This window comes from Trichosurus vulpecula, chromosome 2, assembly GCF_011100635.1.
Source record: "Trichosurus vulpecula isolate mTriVul1 chromosome 2, mTriVul1.pri, whole genome shotgun sequence".
Classification (NCBI taxonomy): Eukaryota; Metazoa; Chordata; class Mammalia; order Diprotodontia; family Phalangeridae; genus Trichosurus; species Trichosurus vulpecula.
This window is the reverse complement of record NC_050574.1, coordinates 83,430,657-83,451,017: the sequence shown is the minus strand read 5'-3', so window position 1 is coordinate 83,451,017 and position 20,361 is coordinate 83,430,657. Positions and strand designations below refer to the sequence as shown.

Genomic DNA, 20,361 nt, shown 5'->3' with positions numbered 1-20,361 from the left:
CTTAAATAGAAATCACTCAGCATGCCACATACTGACTTAGAAAACCACAAAGTAATATTATCTATGTTGTATTGCATCTTTATTTATTTTGTTAAACATTTCCCAATTGCATTTCAACCTGATTTCAGCTGCATTGGAGACGTTTGCAGGTCACTTACAGCTGGTGGCTGGGAGTTCGACCCCTCTGAGGAGTTAAGCAACCTCTCAGGGTTATACAGCCAAGGATGGTCAGAGGCAGGATCAAGGTCTTTGTGGCCTTGAGACCAGCTCTTATTCTTCGGTGCAGCCTATGATAGGTGGCAATCAGTGAGTACTTCTAGGCCACCTACTTGCTACCATGAGCTGGGAGTTGTCTCCCTGTGAGTTCTCAGCTGAAATGGTAGGAGAAGGGGCCATGGGGAAACATCTCTGATTTATAATTTAGTAAAAACCATAGCTGCTTTGCCATTGTTCTAGAAAAAATGTTCTCCAAATTTTAGCTTCTGCTCCCTTGCCCCCAACCCTAGCAGGTGTAATTCTTCCCACCTTTTGCCACATGAGACCCCAGAAGCTTTTGCAGATGAATGTGCTGTTGATAAGTTGAGATCACTTCAAAGCTCAACTCTGGAACTTTCCCTTTCTACATGTTTTCATCCATTTTTACTGTGTGCATACAATGTATAATCTCAGTGGCTATACTGTTGTATCACAACGTAACACTCTGTGTACTCTGGAAAAAACAGCCTTACTAAGGGAGGAGGGATCTGTGTACTGGTGTGGCCACTGGACAAGGGGAAAGCAACAACTGGACAGACGACCTTTAGAGATATGACAAAATGGAAATACTATAAATAGAATCGAGACCAGAATATCCCCGGAGCAGCAATCTTCTCTCTACCATGGAAAATTCTGACTGATGCCATCTGTACCTGATGATCAAATTATGTATTAATTTTTTAAAAAGAGGAAATAAATCAGAAGCTAGAATATAAATCAGAGATTAATATACTCCCAAAGGATTTATCAGAGGATTACTTCCTCAGACATTTACAAACTGTGTGACCCTGGGCAATTTATTTAACCTCCCTCAGTTTACTGATTTGTGAAATTGGGACAGTAATGGAACCAACTTCATAGAGTTGTGAGCATCAAATAAGTATCAAATGAGTATCAGATACATATATGCATTTGTAACCTACGTAAATATAATTATATACATATACATAGATGAGCAACTCTGTTCCTATTGGCGCACAACTGGTTGAATCACTGACTCTAATACTGGTACAGAGAATGGGAGTAATGTCCTAATTACATCCCCTTATCCCTTTTATTAGAACATACTACTGGCTTAAGAGAATGGTGGGCAATCTTATTCTTTGTCCAATAGTCATTCCAGTTAGGAAATCCATTAATTCTGCCTAGAATGTCAGTTCTCCAAACTCTAGAACTTGGGATATATGTGCAAGGAAACCCTTAAGCTGATCTGGAATCATGCCATATAGGGAATAAAAATCTCTTCACCTTTCTACTGGAAGTTTGGTGGTTTCAGAAACATTGCTCATGAATAACTCTCTCAACTGACCCCATTAATCTACTGAAACTAGTATCTCTAAATTTATCAGTTATCTCATAATTGTCACATCTAATGGACATTTCTCAACCCTCTTGACGTTTTAGTATCATTTGACTGCTAATTGCTTCCTCTTACATACTTTCTAGTCTCAAGGTTTCTGTGACATTCTTCTCTCCCCATTTGCTTAATACTTATTGCTCCTTTTCAGTTTCATTTGTTGGATTTCTATCCACATTCATCACACTAACTATGAATATCTCTTAAGGTCTTCTTCACTTTTCCTTCTTTACTATCTCTTTTGGTGATCTCATTAGGGACTATGCATTCAAAAATAATCTCTATGTAGATGATTCCCAGTTCTATATATCTAGTCCTAATCTCTTTCTTGAGATTCAGTCCCCAGACCCATCACTGCTTTTTGAACATCTCAAGTTGAATATCCTGTAGGCGTTTCAGACTCAACATGTACAAAACAAAACATATCAATTCATCCTTTTTGAAACCATCCCTTCTTTTTTATATCATGGTCAAGAGCAGCAGTGGGGAACCTGCAGCCTTAAAGCCACATGTGGCCTTCTAGGCCCTTAAGTGTGGTTTTTTGACTGAATCCAAATTTTACAGAACAAATGCTTTTATTTTTATTAATACATTTTTGTTCATCTTTTAAATTTTTTTATTTTTGAAATTAATGCACTTAAAATACCAAAAAGTAAAATGTTTCAATGAAATAATCCTCCTAAATTGATCAGAACAATTATAAAATTAGTAAGGCATAAGGGCTAAATTGACTATGGCTATGCTTGTGCTTTAGTTCTAACTATCCCCACCTGACTGGTGCCATTACTGCATAAGGCTGGTTGGTGAGAATTTATGGGGTCAACACAATAAAATCATTAAAAAGCTAGATAACTTTAAAATTGACAAATAGTTTTCATTTTTTGAAATTATTAAGTGCATGGTAGTCAGATTTTTTAAAAATAAGTACATCTAATTGAAGTTTCTTGAATTCATCCTTATTTGATTAGAGCTAAATTAATGTAGTCTTCCAATATGAAAACGTTCCCTATCCCTGGTCAAGAGTACCACCATTATTCCAGTCAAAAGTTACAACTTTTATTCTACTTTTAGAATCTTTATTCAATTTACCCCAAATATTCATTCTGCTCTCAAATCTTATCATCTCAATATTCACATCTCTCAAATAGGCCTCCTATTCTCCACTCACATAAACCACTGCTGACTTTAATCTACCCTCAACTGCCAAAATGATTTTCCTAAAATACAGCTATCACTATGTCACATTCCTACTCAATAAATTCCAGTAACTCGCTATTACCTCCAGGATCAAATATAAAATCATGCTTGCCACTTAAGGCAATTTACAACCTGGCCCCTTTCCAGCCTTCCTACACGTTCCTCTCCCTTCAAGAATTAGATCACATATGATCTATTGACGTTCTTACTGTTTTTCACACATGCCACTCCATCTCTTAACTCTGCCTTTCACTGGTTGACTCTTATGCCTTTAATAACCTCCCTTCTCACTTCCATTTCTTAGCTTCTCTGACTTCCTTTAAAATTCACCTCAAACCTTACATTCTTCAGGAACCTTCTCCTAGTCACCCCAGCTACTTATGTCTTCGCTCTAAGATTACCTTCAATCTGTTCTATCTACATGTGCAGTTATTTCTTTAAATCTTCAGTGCTTAGCACAGTCACTAGGGCATAGTAAGCATTTATGGACCATATTGCTTATTTAGGTCCTAGCCCACCAAATTGTCTCGACAAATATCCCACTCTCTTGAAATTAATATTAAACACAGTCTTTAAAAACAATCAGGAGTTATCTTTTTTCCCCTTTAACAAAGTCTTAATGGATATGGTTAAAGGAAGAGTTATGTTCATCCAATTAACTGGACTTCCCCTAATCAGCTCCCTGCCTACTTCAGCTTCCATTCTATTCTTCCTGCATCTAAGCATTCTCTCTAACAATCCATGTCACACATAGCTCCTAGGATATTCTTCCTTAACCACTATTTTTTGTATACACCATCTCCCTCTTCAGAAAATTTCCAAAATCCCAATTCATTAGCCCTTGAGATTGACAGACATACTATTAGATGGGGTTTGTTAAAAGTATGAATGTAAGTAAGTATTTTTAAGTGTTGAAAAAAATCAAAGAAACTTGCCATCTAAAGGTGACTAGAGAGTTACTAAGAGGATCCAGTATGGATGTCCCAAAGGTAAGCTCTAGAGAGACAAAAAAGAAAAAAGAAGTGTAACAAGTATTGATCATATAGAATAAAGATGGGCAACCAGTGAGTAGCTGGTTTGTTTAGATCTATCACTTGGTTTAGATTTTAAAGCCCTTTACAACTTAGCCCCAACTTACTCCCCCTCTTGTTCTCTTAATCCAATCAGATTGTTTGTCTCTATTCTTCACACATAGTACCTCATTGCCCATCTCTTTTACTTGGTTCCTTACTAGCTCTGTGACCCTGAACAATCTCTTTCAGCCTCATTTCCAAAATGAAGATAATAATAACACCTACCTCCCAGGGTTGTTGTGAGAATTAAATGAGATAATGTATGAATAGTGCTTTACACACTTCAAAGTGATAAGTAAATACTAGCTGTGATTATCAGAAATTAGGTGGAAGGAGATTTATCAGAGACCCAACTTTAAAAATAGAGACCAAATGCTATTTACAATAAACTGTGAGAACCTTCATCACACAAAGGACTCTGCTTCCCAAAGCAATTCACCAGAGACTGAGACATCCCCTTAGAGGATAGTTATAATATATAAGAAGTTTTCATCAATAGGGACACTATTTCTGACCCTATCTAACCTGGGCTTTATTGCTCTTCCTTCATGATTGGTAAATAACTCTTCCTTTTCCCTTCCTCCACCAATTTATCAGGCTACTGAGTGGCTACTCCGACCACTTCCTCACCCACTTGAAGTTCTTTCTACTGGTCATAAATCATAAGTTTTCACCATGTACCTGTAGACATTATGAAACAGAGCTTCTCACATGCTAAAGGTCCATATTTACAAGGATCTGTTCCAGGACTTTACAGTGATCCCTACAGTACTGATTGCTGCAGTCTCTAATATCCCTGTCAAAACCCAAGGTAAGTAGCAGATCATCTACTAGATGATGTAATGGATAGAACACTGGACTTCAAGATAGCAAGGATGGAACTTGAATCCTGCCTCAGACACTTACTATGTGACCGTAAGTAAATTACTTAATCATTCTCTGCCTGACCATTTGTACTGAGCATTGCAACCAGCCTTAGACTAGGACAGGGTGGTGAATATCCAGGTCCTTTGGGGGCTTCCACCTTAAATTGGTTTGTCTAAAGTAATTAGAAAATATCCTAGTGAAGAACCTCTCAGATAGTAGATGAGCCCATGGGAGCTGGGAATAGTGCCTTGAAAAAAAAAAGAAATTCTGTGAAAATGTCATTTATTAATAAAAAGGAAATGGGACTATACTAAGAGGCACAATCTCATCATGCCATGTTAAATGCAGCCACATAAGAATTTGTGTTATCTTGGTTCCAACAATGGGAAGCTTCAACTTTCAACAGGTAAATTGACTGAGTAAATGTTTAAGTAACTGACTTCTTGTAATAGGAATTTCAGAAATGAGGGATACCTGATGCAAATGCAGAGGCAAGAGATGGAGTGCCATGGATAGAAAACAGGGGGCCAATTTAGTTGGAACACTGTGTGAGGGATAAGGGAATGTTATTAAATGACTCGATATAGAGGTGAGAGATATATTTTCAGAGCTATAACTAGTGTGGTGTCCAATTCATTGCCTGTAGTAATGAAATTTAGAGGTCTTATCTACCTCTTGATGACAATGAATACCCACCCCCAAGTAATTGCAACACATTATGTTCTGTTCTTTGGAAAGACAAGAATAATAAACTTGTTAAGTTGGAAAGGACTTTTATGTTTATTTAGTTCAACCCCTACCCATAGTATAAACTTTATTTCCAAAATTCTTGACAAGTGGACATCCTGCCTCTGCTTTAAGACCTTTAGTAATGAGGAGCTCTCCCCTCCCCCTCCCCTAGGAAGTCCGTTCTAACAGCTCATGCTGTTAGGAATATTTTTCTTGAATTAAGTCAAACTCTTTCTCCTTGTAATTTCCAGTTGTTTTTCCAATTCTGCTCTCTGTGAATTAGTCTATTACTTGTTGCATATAAAAGCCCTTCAGTTAACTTAAAATCATCATCATGATCCTTCCTCTACCTTCAGCATTTACATCTTCAAGATAAAGACCCATTTTTAAAAACTTTACAAGTATAGTATAGGTTAGAGCTCAGCTGGATTACTCTGGATATTTTTCTTATTATTTATTTCAAAATTAATCTCCTAGAGTAGGATATAATATTTAATTGCAGCAGGATTATCATGCATCCTTCTAAAGCAGGGGTTCTTAACCTGGGATCCATGACCTCTGAAAGACTCCATGGATAGATTTCAGGAGGTCTGTTAACTTGACTGGGAAAAAAATACAACCTTATTTCTACTAACCTCTAACTAAAAGTTAGTATTTCCTTAATTTATTAAAAAAAAACATACACATTATTCTGAGTAGGTGTTCGTAGGCTTCAGCATATTGCCAGAGAGGTCCTTGAAACAAAATAGTTAAGAATCCCTAATACAGAGAATGTGCTTATTTCAATGTAACCTAAGATCACATTTTTAAAACATACTTGACTCACATTAAATTTCTAGCCCATTAAAAAACACCCTGCATACCTTTCACATGATTTATATTCTTTGTGATAAAGAAACAGCAATGTTGAGCAAACAAAAGAAACATTGAACCATCATTAATAGAAAATACCAAAGAATTTTGTCAGCTATGGACCAACCATTTGTGGTGTTAAGTTTTCAAGAAATTTTTGAATAAGAACTGAGAGGTCCACTTAATGGAATATCTTATTCTTAAAGAACTGATGAGCCTTTGTATTCCTAAGTAGAAAATAAACTAAAGGAAAAAAATCCACCAGAGCCAGGGCTGTATCAGTAAGGCAAGATTCATGATGTCAATGGTGACCATAAATATACCTTTATAGTTTGGAATCACAAAATGTAAGATTCTCTATGTAGAATGCAGAAGAAGTAAAACATTTATTCAGACACCAGTGGATCAAATCCCAAAACCAATCATTCCAATTCAACATAGCAACAATTGTATCCCAAAACCAGTAAGTCCATTTCAGTGTAACAGCAAGGAAATTAAAACGCAATATTGAAACAAGGAGCCAAGCCATCCTGTAACCTTCCCCTCTACCTAGGCCTTATGTAAACACTCACTCACAAATCTCTACTTTCTGCTTGCCTGTGTCCTCTCCTCCCATAGTTCTGAGAGTTTGCAGTTCTGAAAGCCCTTGCAGTTCTTAGAGCCCTTGCAATTCTCTCTATCTCTCCACCTCTCCATCTCTGCAGTCCTCTCTTTCTGTCCTTCCAGTTCTCTATCTCACCACCTCTTTATTTCTTCTAGTTCTCTGTCTCTCTGCTTAATGGCTACCTTCAGGATCTATATACACCCTTCTTAGGGCCCTAGGGCTTCACACCTACTTAGAAAAAGGGTGTGGACCTGGGGCTTAGCACCTACTTAGCAAAAGGGTATGGGCCTCCCTCAATCAAGCTTCCTTTAACTAACTCCACCAGAGTCCTGTTAAGGGAATGAATGGCTAGGGAGAGATCTTTAATCACAATTATCACCACAAGGGCACAGCTTCCATTATTCAAAATAAAGCAGCTGCTGTGTTTTCTCTTGAGATAGTACTGACCTCAGATCCTGTTCAAGGATAGACTGTACAGGACCAGGTCCTGAGTTGCTAGAGAGCCTCAAGAAATGATTTTGCCCATTTTGAGGTTTAAATTGACATTCTGGTGAAAATCACACAGGGTTTCACTCAGGCCAATCAATTTTGGAGATGATCAGCAGGACTTTGACAGAAGTCATGTTCAGGCTTTAGTTGATCAGGCAGCATAACTCCTGTCTAGACTGGAGCTCAGCTTCCCATTGTGGTTGGTCCTCAAATGTCACCAAAGATTTCCTTGAGGTAGCAGTGGCTTTGTTCCAGGGAAATCTACAAGTGTCTGCATAGCCTCAGGATTTGCAAGAAATGACAAGTGAATCATCTAGATCAGCTAGATGACATGATTGATAAAGCACTGGTATTGGAGCCAGGAAGGATAGAGCTCAAATCCTGCCTCACAAACTTACTAGCTATGTGACTGTAAGTCACTTAACCTTTCTCTGACTCAGTTTCTTCATTGTGAGTGTAATACCTCCAGAGATGTACAGGTAAATGTTTAAAAAATGATTTGTCCTTTAAAAAAAGTGTGTATAAAAACATTTTAAAGTTTAATTTTTATTATAAACACTTTCTAAAGTTTAGGCAGTCAACAAAATAATAAATCAATCCCTAATTAGCAACTCTTGCCAATTTCTGAGGCTTAATTTCTCACATTGAAAATTTAACTACAAGGTCTCTCAAGCTGGTTAGAGCTGGCTCTAGTCTCCACTCCTGCCTACCTCACAGGGTAGTTGTGAGAATCAAATAAAGTATTTTATGTAAAGCACTTGGTAAACATTAAAGCTAGATGTTATCATTATTAAATATCCCTAGTCCCTTTCATAAGAGGAAATAAAGATTTGAGGGACCTCTCTTTTCAGTCAGATATGATTACTAGATGGGAAGAATTTGAAGTTAATTTACAACAACAGTTCCATAAGTTCCATAATCATTTGTCAGAGCACCAAAATAACTGTAAACTATAGGTGAGGAAGTAAATGAACAATTGAATGAAAAAGTATTTAAGTGGCACTTGGCAGGCACTTTGCTAAATGCTAGGAATACAAATGGAAACAAGCTTGACAGTACTTGCTCTCAAGCTCACACTCTAACCCAAGAGGGCAACATATAAAAGAAAAAGTCCCATTGTGAGGCAGATCAAAAATCTGGAAGTCCTAACTGTTCAGCAGTGGGGTGGGTGTCAGGGGGCAGAAGTCTTTTGGTTATGGAGTCATCCTGCCCATACTTTGGGAAGATGAACAGACAAGAAAAGTCAAAGGGGAAAAAAGGTGATATGCCAATTTGTTTGACCTACAACAGATAGGCAACTTGGAACCAGCACTGATTTATTTTAAGTACGGGAAAAGGGGGACTTTGTTAAGATCATCATTGATATAGCATAGCTGCCATATGATACAATGCTGTGTCATTGATTACCCATTCTGAAATATTAAAAAAAATTGCAGATTGGGTACCAAGTGGTACAATTCACTGCTCTAGACACATCTGAATTAATAGAATATGTCTACATTCCTGAATTTGGTAGCTAGAGTTGCTGAGTAGTAAAAGATACTCAGGTAGATCCTCTATTCTTAATACCCATTTCACCTAAGGCAGATAAACGAGAATAGATTGGTCTTAGAGAACAGATCTTATTACTATAATATGAAAGGCAAGACAATTGAGCTATGGAGATAGAAAGGTAGCAACTATTTCAAGAAGCCTTGAGTAGTGTACCACCCTTTCTCTAATGCTTGGAGAAGGCATTGCTTTGGCAGCCAACTGTAGACATCTTGGGCTCTCTACAATGAGCAGCTGAGCAGGAAGAGAACAGGGTTTATGATTAGAGTTTAAAGAACGTCTCATTTTGCGCTGTTGCTGAGATGATTGCCATTGAAAAAGTAGGAGCCAAAGGAGAAAAATGTGGCTATAGACTTTGTGTATCTGTTTGCTCATCCTGTGTTCTGCCACATTTCCTTTACTTCTTTATGCTTCTACCAAAGTGTCATGGCTAAGGTTGTACCGTGATTTTCCTAAGGTCTAGAGCATAGAGGACTGAACAAGGTTTGATGGTTATGAATATGTTCCATGAGGTCAGCAAAATAACAACATCCTTCACAAAAGGGGTGCTCCCTCTTGTCTTGGGTTTAATTACACCAATTGTCTAGTGTGTTGCACGGGAAACTGAGAGTATTTCCTTTGTAAATTTCTATAGGCTATGGAAATTGTCTTGGCAATTTTCTGTGTAAGGTATCAAACATTGTGGCATTTTATATACATTATGTAAAGGAAAAGATCAATAATCCATACCTTGAGTGTTTTTGCTCTGAATTGCCTTGCTAATCATTCACCAGCTGTAATCATTTTAATAAGAAGTAACTGTGATTCATGTTAAGGATATACACCCAGGGAAAAACCTGTGTAACCAAAGCTAAGATGTAATCCCAGGTGAATTCCTATGTTAAGTTAGCCTTAGGAGTGTCACTAAATCATTATAAAATGTATAGCGTGTAATCATAATAATCATCTTCATATTAAAATATACTGAGCTGCCCTAGATTTGTGATGAAATCAGCTACCTTGACCTATTGTGTAAAAGATGCTCATGATTTTGAATAATGAAAAAGACCAAATCTTCTAGAAAAAAAGGACAAGTATGATAACTGAATCGTATCTAGCCCTCTTACACCAAATATGAATCAAGAGAACTATAAATAAATGTGAATCAAGAGAACTATAAATAAATGTAAATCCTATAGCTTGGGGTCTCAGACTGTACTGGGTGGCCTGTAAACCCTAAATTTGATTCTTTTAATAAAGGTGGGTTTGTTTGCTCAAAAGGGCTTCACAGTTTCTTCTTTATACCTGTTTAGTAGTGGGTCACTAAAAAGGAAAATTTGGGATTTTTTGTTTTCTTTTAGGTAAGAATGCCTCCATTTATGAAAGTTTCCAACAGTTCTCACTTCCAGATTACTGAGTTCATCCTTAAAGGGCTTCCAGGAATCTATAACTGGCAGCATTGGCTATCTCTACCCCTGGCATTACTCTACCTCTCATCTCTTGGTGCCAACCTTCTTATCCTGCTTACAATCCAACAGGAGCCCAGCCTGCACCAGCCCATGTACCAGTTCCTGGGAATCCTTTCTGTTGTAGATGTGGGCCTGGCCACCACCATCGTGCCCAAGATATTAGCTATCTTCTGGTTTGATGCCAAGGCCATCAGCCTCCCTGAGTGCTTTGCTCAGATCTTTGCCATACACTACTTCCTGGCCATGGAGTCAGGCATCTTCCTCTGCATGGCTTTTGACAGATATGTGGCTATTTGCCATCCCCTCCGCTATCCAACTATTGTCACAGACTCTTCTGTCTTTAAAGCTACAGTATTCATGGTGCTCAGAAATGGACTGGCTGTTATGCCAGTGCCTGTGCTGGCTGCTCAGAGAGATTACTGCTCCTCGAATGAGATTGAACACTGCCTGTGCTCCAACTTGGGGGTCACCAGTCTGGCCTGTGATGATAGGACACTCAATAGAATTTGCCAACTAGTCATTGCCTGGACACTAATGGGTGGTGACTTGTGCTTGATAATCCTTTCCTATGCCCTGATTGTCAATTCTGTACTGAGAATGAACTCTGCAAAATCTGCATCCAAAGCTCTGAGCACCTGTAGCTCCCACCTTATCCTCATCCTCTTCTTCTATACATCCATTGTTGTGGTGTCTGTCACCCACCTAGCAGGGAGGAAATTTCCCCTTATCCCTGTGCTATTCAATGTGTTGCACAACATCATCCCTCCAGCCCTCAACCCCATTGTATATGCACTCAGGACGAAGGAACTTAGGCTGGGTTCCCTAAGAATACTCAGGGTGGCCACAGAGTACAGATAAACCCATGGGCATGGCTCTCACAATAGACACTCAGTCCATAGGTATATTCTATGAGCTTTAGAAATTGACTAGGTTGAGGGCATGAACTGGTTCTAAGTTCTTATCCAGTGAGTGACTGAAATTGTAGAAGCTACATCATGTTAATATCACTACATTGATTTGATTATGTCTTCTAGACATGGGCCTCTATACAAAAAGCTCTTTATTGTACATGACTCTTTACTGCCTCTAAGCTGAAGTCACAGAAAATAGAGAACAGAACAAAAATAGAACAGAAAAAGAAAAAATGGAAAAAATATAAAACAGAAAAATAGAAAATTCCTTGTTACTTCAGGATCCTATTGATATCATACTGGACTATATTTAGAAGTTCATTCTAGGGATGTGGAAGCATATCCATTTAAATGTGCTTTCATGTAGTAGTCAGTGAAGTCTGGCATAGCGAAAGATGCTGAAAAAGACTTTGCAGTGATAATAAAAATAATAATGAACAAATTTTCACTCCCTGTCTGCCCCCACCTTCTTAGTCTTGTTTGGGCTTCAGTTGCTGGATGGGAAATAAGAGAGTGAGGAAAGTGATGTGTCAACTAAGGAGACATACTGTGAGATTTCAAGACAAAAGGGAGAAAATAGAAAAAAGGAAGAGAAGACCCTTTTTCCAAGGACCTACCTTTGAGTTGAATTCCTTTAATTCGCACAGTGAGCTAGCTGTAGAGAAAGCCAGTTAGAGATCTCTGTCAGTGACAGATTCTCCTATCAGTGGTCCCAGGAAATAATGTCTGAGCTGGAGAGTGGAATGGGGTGGCAGTGTTCCAAATCTATGCCTACAAACTACAAGTGTAAACAAAGTCCCAGATCCAAAGATCCTCAGTTCTTTACCTAATTAATGGTCTTACTAGATTCCACAACTTTTTAAAAACCATCTGGAAATGGTATTGTATTGCCTATATTCTTTTGCCCACTCTCAAGAAAATAAGTAGAGGCATTAAGGCTGAAACAACTAACTATATCTTTCATAAAATTTGTTGGTTTTTTAGCATGCCCCTATACTGGTTGAGGAAAATCTGCATCTAGAACAGGGAATCTCATCTGGGCTCCACAGATGCATTCCGAGGATAAATTTCAGCAGATAAGCAAATTTAGATGGGAAAAAAATATTGATGTTCACTGTCCCTAATATATAACAACTTTTGAATCTTTTTGAATCATAAATTTAAGAAATTATTCTGAGAAGGGATCATAGACTTCATCTGACTACCAAAGAGTTCCATGACACAAAAAGGTTCAGAACCTCTAGTCTAGGAGTACAAAGCTATGTGGTAGATGTTTCATTATATGTTTATTCCTTGTATTAGTTATATACAAAAAGAGTGAAACATTGTATTCAGTATCCAAATATCTGTCTGTATAAGTGGACAGTTCAATTATGTCTTGTCATGTTTCTGTGTCCGGGGCTCTAGAAAATATAGCAAATTTGGGGAAAAGTACAACTACTTTTTGGTAGGGACTCAAAAACCAATTCTGATTCGGTGAGTTTGTGCTAACTATAGCCTAGGTATTATTGAATCATCAAGTTAGAACTGGATGATCCAGGAGGTAGAGTCCAATGTCTCATTTTACAAATGAAAAACATTAGGGGCAAAGAGAGTAACTGACTTGTCCAGGGTCATACATGTACCAAGAGGTAGATTCAGGATTTTCATTTAAGTTCTCTGACCCCAAAGTCAATACTATTTCTATTTTTGTTTAAATTTTTCATATTTGTTTATTTTTCATTTTTCTTGATATTTCATTCACTTTATTTTCCAATATATCTCTTTACTTCCCCACTTAGAGAGCCATCCCTTATAAGAAGAAAGAAAATAGATTAAGAGAGGAAACAATTGCAGCAAACCAACACGTGAACTGAATTTTTCAGTTTCTACAGTGTTCTACATAGAGTTTCTCCCCAACTCCTGCAAAGAAGGCAGGGGTATAGACACTTTTATCTCTACTTTAGAGTCAAGTTTTATCAGAGTTATGCAGTATTCATTTTATTCTTTCCATTTGTATTGTTGTGCATTTTTTCCTGAAAGGAAGGTTTCAATACAACTCTTTCTAAAGCAAACCAAGCAATAACATGGACTTTGAAGGGCTAGAACAAAATTTACTATTTGTCAAGTAATTTCCAAAAAAAAACCCAGGAGTTGCAGTCATGAATTTAGAGAATGCAAAAATAATAAGGGTGTATATTAATTAAGGGATGAGAAAGAGGAATACAATGGGTGCAAAAGGAAGGGAGAGGTAGAATGGGGTAAATTATTTCACACAAAGAGGTACAAAAGACCTGTTAGAGTGGAGGGAAAGATGGGAGGTTGGGCAATGAACATCATTTGAACTTACCCTCATCACTATTTGCTCAAAGACAGGATCATATACAGAAGCAGTTGAATATACATATCTATCTTAACTGACAGGGAAGTAGGACAGGAGGAGATCAAGCAAAGTTGGGGGACTGAGAAAAGAGAGGGCAGATCAGTGGAGGTGGTAGACAGAAGCAAAACACTGATGAGGAGGAAAAAGATGAAAGGAGATAGAGGACAGATAGGAAGAAGTATAGGATAGAAGGAAATACACAGGTAGTAATCATAACTGTAATGTGAATGGGATGAACTCTCCCAGAAAATGGAAGAGGATAGCAGAGTGGATCTAAAACCAGAATCCTACAATACGTTGCATAGACAAAACACACTTGAAGCAAAGAGACACACACAAAGTAAAAGTAAGGGCCTGGAGTAGAATCTATTATGCTTTAGCTAAAGTAAAAGAAGCAGGGGTAGCAATCCTGATCTTGGACAAAGTAAAGGCAAAAATACACCTTATTAAAAGAGATAAAGAAGGAAACTACATCTTGCTAAAAGTTACCACGGACAATGAAGCAGTATCAATACTAAACATAAATACACCAAGTGGTATAGCATCCAGATTCTTAAAGAAGAAGTTAAGTGAGTGACAGGAAGAAACAGACAGTAAAACTCTATTTATGGGGTACCTTAACTGTCCCCTCTCAGAACTCAATAAATCCAACCAAAAAATAAACAAGAAAGAAACTAAGGAGGTAAATATAATATTAGAAAAGTTAGATATGACCGGCCTTTGGCATGATTTAGACATAAAGGGTGACACCATAAGAAACTTAGAAGACCAGAAATAGTCTACCTGTCAGATCTATGGGGAGAGGAAGAATTCATGACCAAACAAGACATAGAAAGCATTACAAAACATAAAATAGATAATTTTGATTATATTGAATTAAAAACCTTTTGTACAAACAAACCAATGTTACCAAGATTAGAAAGAAGGTAGAAAATGGGAAACAATCTTTACAGTGTTTCTCTGATAAAGGCTTCATTTCTCATATACATAGAGAACTGAGTCAAATTTACAAGAATTCAAGCCATTCACCAATTAATAAATGTTCAAAGGGTATGAAATAGCAGTTTTCAGATGAAGAAGTCAAAGCTATCTCTAGGCATATGAAGAGCTGCTCTAAATCACTCTTGATTAGAGAAATACAAATTAAAACAACTCTGAGGTCCCACCTCACACCTATCAGATTGGATAATATGACAGAAAAGGAAAATGATAAATGCTGGAGAAGAAGTGGGAAAATTGGGACACTAAGGCAGTGTTGGTGGAGTTGTGAACTGATCCAACCACTCTGGAGAGCAATTTGGAACTATGCCCAATTGTGGCGACCAAACTGTGCATACCTCTTGATCCAGCAATGCCACTACTAGGTCTGTATCCCAAAGCAATCATAGAAAAGGAGAAAGGACCTCCATGTATAAAAATATTTATAGCAGCTGTTTCTGTGGTGTCAAAATATTGGAAACTGAAGGGATGCCCATGAATTGGGCAATGGCTGAACAAGCTGTGGTATATGAATATAATGGAATACTATTGTACAATAAGAAATGGTGAATGGACAGATTTCAGCAAAACCTGGAAAGACCTGTACAAAATGATGCAAAATGAAATGAGCAGAACTAGTAAAACATTTTACACAGCATTAGCAACATTGTGTAATATTCAACTCACCTCTTCTCAACAATACATTGATCTAAGATGAGTACAATGGACTCATGAAGGAAAATGCTATCCAAACTCCAGATAAAGAACTGATGGACTGTGAATACACATTGAAGCATATTTTTTCCACTTCTTTCTTCTTTCCCATGTTTTTTTTCTTTTTGACATGTTTCTTCTTTCACGACTGTGACTAATATGGAAATATTTTTACATGATAGCGCATGTATGAACTATCAAACTGCCTACCATTTTCAAAACACGAGAGGGAGAAAAATTTGGAACTCAAATCTTGCAAAAATAGATGTTAAAAAGTTTCTTGACATGTAATAGGAGAAAAAAATAAAGCTATCATGTAAATTTATTTTTTTCTTTCCTCCCCTCAACATAGAGATAGCTACCATTGAACACAAATAGATATATACATACATATATGTATCTATGTATGTATACATATACACATAGATATGTAAATTTATTCTATACATAACCCTATTTATCAGTTATTTCTCTGGATACAGATAGTGTCTTTCTTCATATGTCTTTTATAGTTCATTTGGTTATTTATAATAGTCTAAATGACTTAGTCACTCAAAGTCAATCTTAAAACAATGTTTCTATTACTGTATATAATGATGTCTTGGTTCTACTCTTTTCACTCTTCATTATTTCATGCAAGTCTTTCCATGCTTTTCTAAGATCATTGAGGTCATCATTTTTTGTAGCACAGTAGTATTCCAACACAATCATATACCATAACTTGTTCAGCCATTCCCCAATTGATGGGCATCCCTGCAATTTCCAGTTCTTTGTCACCACAAAGGTTCTTTTCCTTTTTCCCTAATCATCTTTGGAAACAGAGCTTATAGTGGTATTGCTGAGTGAAAGGGTATGGCCTTTCTGAATTTCTAGATCTTCTTTAGTAGGAATGCAAACTAATGCAGTCAAGAACGAGAGCTAAATGAAAGGAAAGACATATCTCCCCCTTTTTCACAACCATATTCTTGACTTTATCATGTATATCTATCTTCAAGAAAATACCCTGCATTTGTTCTGTTTTCTGACTATCATAAAACCTCTCTTTTTTCCCTTTAGGTTAGGATCACAGTGCCTACAATGATAATATTAATGAAATGTGTTGATTTTGTTGGGGGTTCAGGAGAATTAAATATATTTCTTGTTCTGTGTTTTTCTTGGGAACCTACTTTTAATTAAACAAAATTAAAGTGACCTGAAATACTTGCTTCCAAGTTAGCCTAGAAGACCTCACAGTAGATTTTTATGGACAAAGTAAGTGGCTTTTCCCAAAATTCACTTGTGTTTGTAAACTCAGTATACCTCCTCCTACAGGCCTGCTTGAGAAGCAGAGTAATCTCTAGGAGAAATCAAAGGTCCTTAGAGACAATGAATTTGAAATGTAAATTTAAAGATTTTTTTTAAAAGAATAATTCAGGACATAAAATTTTAGAATTGTAAGATTTAATGCTGGAAAGGACCTCTTAATTTTACAAATGAGAAAACTGGGGCCCAAGAAGTTTAGAAACGCCCCAAAGTCATATATTAATTAAGTTCTAGAATGCCTGAGAATTCAAGTTCAAGTTCTCTGCCTCATATCCATTTGTCTTCCCATTATGTATTTGATGAAATACTTCAAAACAGATTAAGGATTTAGGAAAATAACTCAAATCTGGGAGACTGCAGACAATAGCTTTTAAGGTATTCAGTTTTTAAACTGAATCCAAATATCTAAGCATTTCTTAAATTATAGTTGAAGTCAGTATAAGTTGCATATAAAGGGAATGTAGTAATGTGATATTGGAGGAGTGGGGGGAGGAGAAGTCAAGTCAATAAGCATTTATTAAACACCTACTTGAGGAAGCTAAGTAATGCAGTGAATAGAGACATAGGACTAGAGCAGGGATGGGGAACCTGTGGCCTTAAGGCCACATGAGGCATTCTAGGTCCTTATGTGCAACTTCTTGACTGAATCCAAATTTTACAGAACAAATCCTTTTATTTTTATTAATACATTACTGTTTGTCTTTTATATTTTTATTTTTAAAATGAATGTATTTAAAATACCAAAGAATAAAATAAGTTTCAATGAAATAATCCTCCCAGATTGACCGGAACAATTAGAACATTAACAAGCCATAAGAGCTAAACTGACTGCAGCTACTCTCCTGATTTAATTCTAACTTTCCCTGCCTGACTGGCACCATTACCACACCAGGCTGGTTGGCAAGAGTTTACAAGGGTCAACACAACAAAGTCATTAAAAGATTAGTTAACTTTGAAATTAACAAATGGTTTTCATTTTTTGAAATTATTAAGTACATAGTAGTTTCAATTCTGCTTTGCTCATAGAGCACATTACCTTCTCTGATGTGGGCATGCCATGCCAAGCAGTCCTGTGCCAGTATTTCCCATATCACACAATCAATTCCAAAGTTCTTAAAAGAAACCTTGAGAGTGCTCTTGTATTGCTTCTTCTGATTACCATGTAAATGTTTGCCCTGTGTGAGTTCTCCATAAAATAGTCTTTTTGTCAAGTGTATGTTTTATATTCAAACAGCATGGCCAGCCCATTGAAGTTGAAGTCTCTGAAGCAGAGTTTGAATGCTTGGTAGTATAGTTTGACAAAAGACCTCAGCTTCTGGTACCTTATCTTTCCAGGAGATCTTCAGGATCTTCCTAAGACAATTCAAATGGAAGTGATTCAGTTTCCTGGCATGCCACTGGCATACTGTCTAGGTTTCATAGGCATACAACAATGAGGTCAGCACAACAGCTCTGTAGACCTTCAGTCTGGTAGTCAGTCTAATACTTCTCTCCCATACTTTCCATTGGAGCCTTCCAAACACTGAGCTAGCTCTGGCAATGTGTGTATCAACCTCATTGTCAATGTGTACATCCCTGGAAAGTATGCTACCAAGGTAAGTGAACTTATCCACAACATTCAAAATTTCTCCATTTGCTGTAACCAGTGGTTCCACATATGGATGGTGTGGTGGTAGCTAATAGAGCACCTGTGTTTTCTTGGTGTTAATTGTCAAAATTTGGTCACCTGGAGAAGTTCATCAACATTGCACATCAATTTTATGATGGCATGCTTGCTGGAGTTCTAGATAATGGGACAATGCTCTCATGCTTTCCCAGTCACTATGGAGTGAAACAAAGCTACGTTCTTGTTCCCATGCTTTTTAGCATGATGTTTCCAGCCATGTTGTCAAATGCTTCCAATAAGGATGAATATGGCATCAAGGTCAGCTACCACAATGATGGTAAATTCTTCAGCTTGAAAAAGTTACAAGCCAAGATCAAAGTGGAGGGAGTGATGGTGCATGATTTTTTGTTTGCAGATGATTGTGCACTAAGTGCAGCCTCTGAAGCTGAGATGCAACAAAGCAGGATCAATTCTCTGCTGCTTGTGCTAATTTTGAGAGGGAAGGCACTAGTATTATAGAAGGTAGGGAACGGCTTCTTTCAAAAGGTGAGATTTCAGATGGCACTTAAGGAAGCCAAGGAGTGGTGATAAGGAGGAAAGTATATTCCAGGCATGGGAGACAGCCAGTGAAAATTCACTGAGTAGGGAGGGAGCTAGAGTGTTTTCTAAAAGGAACAATTTCCTCATCTGTAAAATGGAGATAATAGTACCTACAGGATTATTGGGAGGATCAAAGGAATTAGCAAATGGGAAGTACCTGGCCAACCTTAAAGCGCTATGTATAAAAACTGTTGATGATTATTACCAGTAAGAAGACCAGTGTCACTAGATCACAGAGAACAGCGAAAGGAATGTATCATAAGAAGACTGGAAAGGTAAGAAGAGACCAGTTTATGAAAGACTTTCAAAGCCAAAGACAGGATTTTATATTTGATCCTACAAAAAATGCAGAGCAACTAGAATTAACTAATAGACTGACAAAGCCAGATCTTTTCTTCAGAAAGATCACTTTGGTAGCCAAGTGGTAGATGGTTTGGATTAAAGGGGAGACTTGAGGTAGGGAGACCAACCAGCAGGCTATGGGAATAATCCTGACATTCATAAATGAGGTCCTGCACCAAACTGGTGGCAGTGTCAGGAGACAGAAGGGGGCGCCAAATCGTTGCAGACATAAAATCAATAACCCCTGGCAATAGATTGGATGGGAACAGGGGTGGCAGTTAGAATGATGCTTCTAGGATAAGATCTAGGTTTCAAGCCTGAGGGACTGGAAGTATGTTTGTACCCATTATAATAATACGGAAGTTTGGGGGAGGAAAGAATAATTCTATGTGTTGTGGGACGAGAGAGATGATGAGTTCAAATTTGAACATATTCAGCTAGGGTATCTGTGGGACACTCAGTGGGAGATGTCCAGGAGCAACTGGACATGTAAGATCAATGGTCAGAAGAGACAGTAGGGATGTATAAATACATCTCAGAACAATCTACAAAATGGTTTCATATGAGCTTGATAAGAATAGGAAGAATATGCTTTATTTGCACTAGGAAGTTTTGTTTTCAAGAAAATTTGCCATATGCTTCCTATAAGTAGTGAATAATCCTCATGAATTTAAACATGACTCATGAGAAAAATTGCATTGGCACACATTTCAGTAGCACTCACATTTTATAGATCAAAGAATTCTGTGCTGCATAATCAGCTTTATAATTAAAATCATTACCCCTGATTTAATCTGCCTCCTGAGATTACCTCCCTTTACATCTAGGAGAGTAGTACTGCCCTGAAGGAGGTGGTAACCTTTTTCAGTCCTTCTTCCTCCCAATAATCAGGTGACTCATATGATTCCTATCCCTCCTTCAGCCCATTGAATTGCTTTCCATGGTCTATAAAATCCCATTTCTCACCTGTAAGTCTGCAGTTGCTGTTAACTCTGGGTTCAACTCAGGTCCTTGACTCCTGTAAGCTGATTACTGTAGCCTCCCACATCTCTGTCAATGGTTATGGTGAGTACCATATTTCTAGTCTTCTCAGATTCTTCTGGTAATTACCAAAGACTGGGCTG

At 37.5% G+C, this 20,361-nt stretch overlaps 1 protein-coding gene across 1 annotated transcript; it reads left to right on the top strand.

Moving 5' to 3' along the window:
• Window positions 1–10,320: 10,320 nt before the first annotated feature.
• Window positions 10,321–11,280, top strand: LOC118836525 (olfactory receptor 56B1-like). The gene has a single exon (XM_036743784.1). It carries the CDS (start codon window positions 10,321–10,323, stop codon window positions 11,278–11,280), a length of 960 nt encoding a protein of 319 aa, XP_036599679.1.
• Window positions 11,281–20,361: the final 9,081 nt, after the last annotated feature.